This window comes from Lactuca sativa, chromosome 3 (assembly GCF_002870075.4).
Source record: "Lactuca sativa cultivar Salinas chromosome 3, Lsat_Salinas_v11, whole genome shotgun sequence".
Lineage (NCBI taxonomy): Eukaryota > Viridiplantae > Streptophyta > Magnoliopsida > Asterales > Asteraceae > Lactuca > Lactuca sativa.
Window position 1 is genome coordinate 76,874,721 of NC_056625.2, and position 7,902 is coordinate 76,882,622.

The following is a 7,902-nucleotide window of genomic DNA, read 5'->3' on the forward strand; positions in this document are numbered from 1 at the left end:
CTAATCTTCATTCGACTCGTCGAGTTGACCATGCAACTCGTCGAGTCCCTTCGGTCCATTTCTCATCAAGACGTTTTTAAGCTACCCCAAAGCTCCAAATTGCAGATATAACCTCCTAGGGCATGGTTTCCGCGTAAAGTTGCAAACTTTACGTATATGCATGGTCCTAAATGCCAAAACCAAACTAAGGGAAAGGTTTAACCCAAGGAGAAAGGCCAAGGCTTGCTAAATCTGCTAACTTTATGACTATAGGGACATAGAGGAGCCCAAATCTGAAGTTACAACTTCAGATCATGACCGATACCCGAAATGTTTTACAAATATACTAAAAATGGTCTTAAACCCAAGAAAAAGGGGATGTAATGCTAGAATGATCAAGGTAACAGCTTGTTACCTTCAAATGGATGCCCAAACATTGTAGATGTTGGATCTACAAGCTCCTTCCCATTCCAAGCTTCTCAACCTTCTAACTTCTTCAACAAAATACACCAAATCACTCTTTTAGTCTCACAAGCTCAAGGAAACAACAAATGATGGCTAGGGTTTCTTCTCTGGGTAATGAAGTGGTAAGGGAGACCACAAGTGGCTGATTAAGTGCTTTATATAGGGGTCAAACCCTAAAAATTAGGGTTTCATTTTCCAGCTCCTACTCGTCGAGTCGGGGTCCTCCAAATCTTCGATTAGCCCTCATAAATCATGCATCCTGATCCACTTCTACACGACGAGTTGGGGGCAACCAACTCGTCGAGTAGGTCTAAGAATATGACTTTAAGCTTTTAAATTATATATCTGGGAGTCGGGATGTTACACACAAAAGATGAAAACCTTATTTATTCCTTTTCTCTTTTATGCAAACATAAGAGAAAATAGCAAATATATAACAAACTTGAAAAGAATTGAGTTATTGATACGCACGAAAAGGAGTAGCGGCTGCGATATGTCTGCTAATTTTTTAGGGTTTTAGATTTTACAGGATTGAGTTATTACGATATAAATTAATATTAAACTTGTTTCTATGGTTTGTTTAAAAAAATTAATTAATTTCCAAACGAAGTCTACTTGTTTCAAAGTTTTAAAGATTAAAGAAAAGTGATAAAGGCTTTGGTGTTTAGTTATCTTATGTGGGCTTTAAATGGACTATATATGTAATACATAAATTAAGAGACTTAGGGGGGGGAGGTCAACACCCGCATGCCCCCCTATTGTCTCCACCACTGATCGTGAGTATTCATAATTTGCACAGCAAGACAACCTTCGATATTACCAGAAAATCCTCAAACGGTGTTTGGACCAACATTTCTAAGGTGGTGAAATCCATCTCCAATACAAAGATTGAGGGAAACAACATCTTCACTCTCATTCCTAACTCTGGTGTTAAAGTTATTTTCTGGAAAGATGTTCGGTGCGGTCAAATCCTATTTCAACTCAAATTTCCTCACTTGTATTCCATCGAATCGGTGAAATGTTGTTCACTGGAGGATCAAATTTCTAGCAATGGTTTCTCTTTGATGTGGAAGTTTGAGCCGATGGGTGGTGATGAATTAAATGGACTCCTTCAATTGTAAAAAGATATTGGTGAGATGGATATCATGAGCAATTCTAAGAACGGGTTTAAATGTAATTTAAACCCCAATGGGGAATACACAATCCAAATCATGAGAAGGGCACTAGAATCAGTATCGATTTCTTTTAACAGACGTAAAATCTGTTGGGTGAAGATAATCCCACTAAAGGTGCGATGTTTCATATGGAAGACGTCACTGATAGAATTCTGGTGTCGGATGCTTTGGCAATTAGAGGATTAACCTTCCTAACACTCTTTGCCCACTGTGCAATATGGAGATAGAATAACTGATCACCTTCTTATTACCTGTGAGTACTCTAAAGTTGTACAAGAATGGATTTTCAAATGGTGTGGGAGTCAACACGAGTTTTTCTGGGGTTAGAGACTTCATCAATTTTGCAGTTGCGTGGGGGAATTGTCCTAGAAAAAAGTTGATCATAAGTATGGTGTTTTACTGTTTTATTTGGAACATTTGGATTGTCAGAAATAACAAGGTTTTCAAAAAAATCGGTGTGCCTCTGATAAAAGTTGCCGACAACATTATCTCTTTATCATAGGTATGGTGTAAATACAAAATCAATTCGGGTTGTGGAACTTGGGTCGATTGGAGTATTTCGCTTTTTATCCATCTATCATAATTATCTCATTTTCATAGTTTTTAATTTCATCTATTGTATTTTATTTTTTCCTTGCATAGTTTCTTGCTAGCTTATGCATTTAATGAATATTTATTGATTCCAAAAAAATGCATAAATGGTAGAGAGGATACATTATACAAAAAAAAAATACCAATACAAGATATATTTAACATGTAACTGAGGAAAACTAAGCATTCAAAATGGTGTATTGGGAGAGCCAAACATTTGCCTTATTAAAGTAAACCCATCATTTTTTGACAAAATTTTTTAAAAATAAAATCCAGTGATTTTTTTCTTTTGTTTTATTGAACCATAATTAGTCGACAACTTCCGAGTATTTACCTGACGAATAATTACAAAATCTATGACGCGCAATGGTAGCTATTAAGACACGCTTTTTATTAATTTAATCACACCCCTCAACTTATACAACTTATTCACTCAACCTCCCTATAAATAATTCCCCAAAACACACAATTTTCAACACAAAGATTTCATTACAACTTTATCAATACATCAATGGCATCATCAATTCTCCTTCATTCCCCATTCCTTCCATCTCAACCACACCTCTCCAACCGAAAAACCCGACATCCTAAATCTCAAACAAAATTCACAGTTCTTGCAACAAAAAATGACGCCAGTGGTCATTTGGTGGATCAAAACATGATCATCCTGAGAAAGAGAATTCACGAGACAAAGATGGTGGAGAACAACAATGAGCTACCTTCTAACTGGATGGAGTGGGAGAAAAGGTATTACAAAAACTACGATGCGTATGTTTATGAAGTGGTGGGAGTAATACAATCGGGATTAATGAATACTAGACCTAGTTTGGCTATTGCCTTGATGGCTCTAATCACATTAAGTTTTCCGGTGTCAACTTTTGTGCTTGTTTCTAATGCTATGGAGATTACTAAGGAGGTCTTGAGTGGAATATTGCATTAAACAAATTTTAAGGAGTAATGCATGAAATGTTCTAGATATACTATTATATCAGTGTGGGATAGGTTTTTATTTGTTATAAAAACAAAATTGTTGATATCAACATAGCGTTTATTTTTATCATAATTTTTCAGTTATGATTGAAGCTTGACTTAGTTTTAAGGTAACTTTATATGAACTCTATATATTAGCAATAAAACATGTTCATGTATAAATTGTGTAACTCGTACTAATCAAATGTGAAAAATGGAAATACTCTTTTCTTTGGTTTACACGAGAAATTATGTATACATTCATAAATACATATGTTTACATGTATATATGTACACTTTGAAAGTTACAATAAAGATTTGGATTCATCGCTTAAAGACGTTTTACGATTATTATTTTCTTTTGAATAACAGTAATGATATTATGATATAACATTAATTATAAGTGAAATAAAAAAGTCAACAAAATACTGATTTTGACATCAAACCTAGTTCAAAAATATAAAATAACATATAAAAAATGGTTAAATATTACAAGACAATGTATCGTACGCTCTATTAAATTAAAATAAGTAATAAATAACACTTGATTATTTATATCTAAGTGACATTGTTTGCATGACATATCATAATTCTCATGAATTTTTCAATTTTACGGCGTAACTTTAGAATATTATCATGACAATATCTAAGATAAAATATAGATATGTTATTTTCGTACAAATGTCATAGTTATTACTTGTATATATTTAACTTAATCGGCTAGCAACTTAAAGAAAACATCTTTCTTACAAGTTAATAATTTAAACATAGTATAAAAGTTTTAATAGCTTAAGTAGAACTAAAAAGAAAAATGGGTTATTTTTCTATATTCTTTACCGTTATTTCATTTCTACAAATGATATGATAATTAACTTTATTTAAATATGCTATAAAAACTTTCAATAGCTTATGTAGAGTTAATAAAAAAAATCTTATTCTTTCTATAGCCTTTACTGTTGTTTCACTTCTACATATGATATAACAATTGAAAAACTTTTTATAGGAGAATTTGATATATCAAAAGTTCAAAACATGAGCCCACACATTTAATCTGATTCTTATTTTGTAACTACAATTCCTGTATAAAAATGATGATTTTGTAGCATTAAATATAATTTAAACTCAATTACATACTAAAACATCAAATTAAAAAGTATATATTTAGATTTTAATAATAAAACTTATATATTTAATCTTAAATTTTCAGGGCCGGCCCATACATCAAGTGAACGGGTTGATCCGAGAGGTTCCCGAATCTTAAAATCCACCCAAATTCGAGTCTATCACATCATCCCGCTCCGAATCTGATCGCCATTTTCAATTTTTCATATATACCACAAACTCTCAAACTAGCAGAGGTAACACAATCTGATTCTTCCTGATGTTAAGTGTGTATGCATCATTTGTTATTGATTTTTGTTGCTCCATTTAATCATTTGTAAAACCCTAGTTTCATCATCAATCCCACGGAAACGGCGATATCAGTTGTCAAACTGACAATTTGTTGTTCGGATAAAAATGCATCCGGTGTTAATTGGATCACATGGTAACATGAAGACGATGAAAGAAGATTTATTAAGCGCGGTGGTTCCACTGCTAAAGCTTCTATCAATAGCTGTTTTGGGGTTAATACTTGCTCAACGCAAAACCCAAATCATCCCCAAAGCCACATTCAAGCTACTTAGCAAGCTGGTATTCGCTCTCTTTTTACCCTGCCTTATATTCATCGACTTAGGTCGATCCATTACCCTCCATAACCTTGTTATTTGGTGGTTCATCCCTGTCAATGTATTAATCAGCACGGTTTTAGGGTTTATGTTGGGCGTTATAGTTGTGTTACTGTGTAAGCCTCCTCCACAGTTTGTGAAATTCACCATTATCATGACTGCTTGTGGGAACACAGGTAATCTCCCGATTGCTATCTTGGGTTCCCTTTGTCATACTCGTGATAATCCTTTTGGACCAAATTGTCACCAGAAAGGTGTTGCGTATGTTTCTTTAGCTCAATGGGTATCTGTGCTTCTTGTCTACACGCTTGTTTATTACATGATGGAACCTCCCATGGAGTACTACGAGACCATTGAAGAGGACAACATTGAAAATGGCAATGGAGATACCAGGCCTCTTGTTGTTGAAGCTGAATGGCCAGGCATTGATGAAACTGAAATTTCAAGAAACCCATCTATTGACAAAACCTTTAAAACCTCACAATCCTCTGAGGAAACCAGTAGAGAAGCCATAGGGTGTTTTGCAGAGCCTAAAACTGTCAGAAAGATGATGGTTGTTGCAGAAAAGACTCCAATTCAGAACATTTTTCAGCCTCCAATACTAGCTTCTCTTCTAGCTATAATCATAGGGTCAATCCCTCAAGTCAAATCTTTTGTTTTTGGACATGATGCTCCTCTTGGTTTCATAACAGACAGCTTAGAGATATTAGGTGGTGCCATGGTGCCTTCTGTTATGCTTGTTTTGGGTGGTGTTCTTGCTGAAGGACCAAATGACTCCAAACTTGGACTCAAAACCACCATTGGTGTCACTGTTGCTAGATTATTAGTGCTTCCAGTTTTAGGAATTGGAGTTGTAGCTTTAGCTGATAAGATGCATCTTCTTGTAGCTGATGATTCTATGTACAGATATGTGCTTTTGTTGCAGTATGCAACCCCAAGTGCCATTCTTTTGGGAGCTGTTGCTAGAATGAGAGGCTATGCTGTTAGTGAGTCATCAACACTTCTGTTTTGGCAACATATATTTGCTCTCTTTTCGCTTTCTTTTTACATATTCATCTACTCTCAACTTGCGTCACTTGTTTGAAGCAAGTGTTTGTACATATACATGTATAAATACATATCGTATCGGATTTCCTTATGAGTTTGGAAACCCATAATGTTAATAGTGTTTTGGAGTTTTGTTAAGATGATTTAAGCTATGCTTCATGATATGATGTGTTGGGATTTTTATGAAACACAAAATGTTTAGGGTCCCGATTCCCACGAACAATATTCCAAAGAAAGATTGTAAATAAACAACCATGTATAAATACGAACAAATCGAAAAGAAAACATTTGTTTTAAACATGATTCCACTATCGAGGATATAGTGTATGTCCACAAGAGAAGATGAGATGTTTTATTCCAAACGAGAACCAAAATTGAGCAATTACAAAACACGAAACCTAGTAGCAATATATTGCTATGGTGTAACCCTCTAAGAACATCAACATAAACATATTCCATGATCCTATAGCAATAGGGTAAGTGGGAGGTAGATGTATACAGTCATGTCTCCATGTGGCTGTTTTCAGCAAAAGACCTCTGACATAAGAGAAACATGAACTTGAAATCGTACAATCATGTAGAGAGTAAGGCCGTGGAAACACTATATAGAGGCATGAAAACTAAAGCATAGCTCAAAGTGGCTACAAGTAATAAAATGGTAAAGATGAGAAAGTGGTAGCAAGTAACTATTAGATGAGAGTCACACTCTTATAAGAAAGAAAAACAAAGAACTAATAATCTACTCAACTATCTTGATTTTAAGCCTCTGTACCCCTCTATATGAGGTCATGTCTTCGGAGATGGCCAACTCCTTCATCAGGTGTATGCTATGCATCCACTTGAGTCACGTATTTCAAAACAGGGGTAATATGGGAAATCAAGAAAATAAAGAGCATCTTCTTAGTGGAGGGGTAATTTAGGAATTTTACTTTGTTACGTACACCATGACACCAATTATAGAAAACGAATGTGATCGAAATAACGGTCAACCAAGATATCAACGAACAACATTGAAACAAATATTGTAAACAACTGAATATAAATCCTAACCGATCGAAAGGGAAAAATAATAATAATAATAATAACATAAATTTAAAGTTGCAAGTAGACTATCATGTTAATGAAATGGAAATAAAGCACCATGTTTAGTAAGAAAGGGGATTTTGGTCTTATTTTATTGTAAAGATATGCTCAAATTTGCAATATATTTTGTTTTTGATTTTGCAGGAGAAAACGAAAATGATTGAATGCACCCAAACTGTATATGACGATCTTTAAATGTCGATCACACTTTTCCAGAATTGCATGAAGATAGCGTAACTGCGTAAGGTAGTTCTTGAGGGTCTGTGTGAAGTCAAACCTCCTCATAAAGATAAAGGCCTCTAAGGGTATGCAGTCATGCAGAGATGCATTTAATTATCTATTTTGAAAATTTGTGCTTGGATTTATGTTGACCTTGTTGGGACCATGAATTTGAATTAATTTCGTAATTAGTCAAATTGGACGTGTCAAAGATAATCTTGGCCTTGGGTGTCTGAATCTTGCTAAAACATGTTGATAATCTGGTCTGCTTCACTGATAGGTTTCTATTGGTTATTGGTCAAAACTTTTGAAAATATGGAGAAAGTCAAACCATGTAAATTGTGGAGAAATTCAAGACAAGTTAGAATTTTATAATCTTTTCTTCCTTACTCATGAATACTAACTCATACATCAACTCGTGTGGCATCTACTCCCTTCTAACATAACCCATCATCTCCTCCATATTATTTAGCAATGGTAATTTATTATAATATTTCTCAATTTATAATTATTTCTAATTTGTGATAACATTTAATATTTTCTTATTCTCTCCGTCCCAAAATTATTGTTCATCTTTCCTTTTTGGTTTGTCCAAAAATAATAACCCATTTCTATTAATAAACTTTCTCTTTACCAAAATACCCTTC

The 7,902-nt window shown here is 34.2% G+C and overlaps 2 protein-coding genes across 2 annotated transcripts; both read left to right on the forward strand.

Annotated features, from left to right (window-relative positions):
• Positions 1 to 2,666: 2,666 nt before the first annotated feature.
• On the forward strand, positions 2,667 to 3,246 carry LOC111912569 (uncharacterized). Its single transcript, XM_023908300.3, has one exon. The coding sequence runs from the start codon at positions 2,722 to 2,724 to the stop codon at positions 3,148 to 3,150; it is 429 nt and encodes a 142-aa protein (XP_023764068.1). The 5' UTR covers positions 2,667 to 2,721; the 3' UTR covers positions 3,151 to 3,246.
• Positions 3,247 to 4,482: 1,236 nt separating this feature from the next.
• Positions 4,483 to 6,091, forward strand: LOC111912584 (protein PIN-LIKES 2). The gene has a single exon (XM_023908325.3). It carries the CDS (start codon positions 4,698 to 4,700, stop codon positions 5,988 to 5,990), a length of 1,293 nt encoding a protein of 430 aa, XP_023764093.1. The 5' UTR covers positions 4,483 to 4,697; the 3' UTR covers positions 5,991 to 6,091.
• Positions 6,092 to 7,902: the final 1,811 nt, after the last annotated feature.

Coding starts and splice junctions, on each gene's coding strand:
- LOC111912569 (XM_023908300.3), top strand. CDS start 2,722: ATGGCATCATCAATTCTCCTTCATTCCCCATTCCTTCCATCTCAACCA.
- LOC111912584 (XM_023908325.3), top strand. CDS start 4,698: ATGCATCCGGTGTTAATTGGATCACATGGTAACATGAAGACGATGAAA.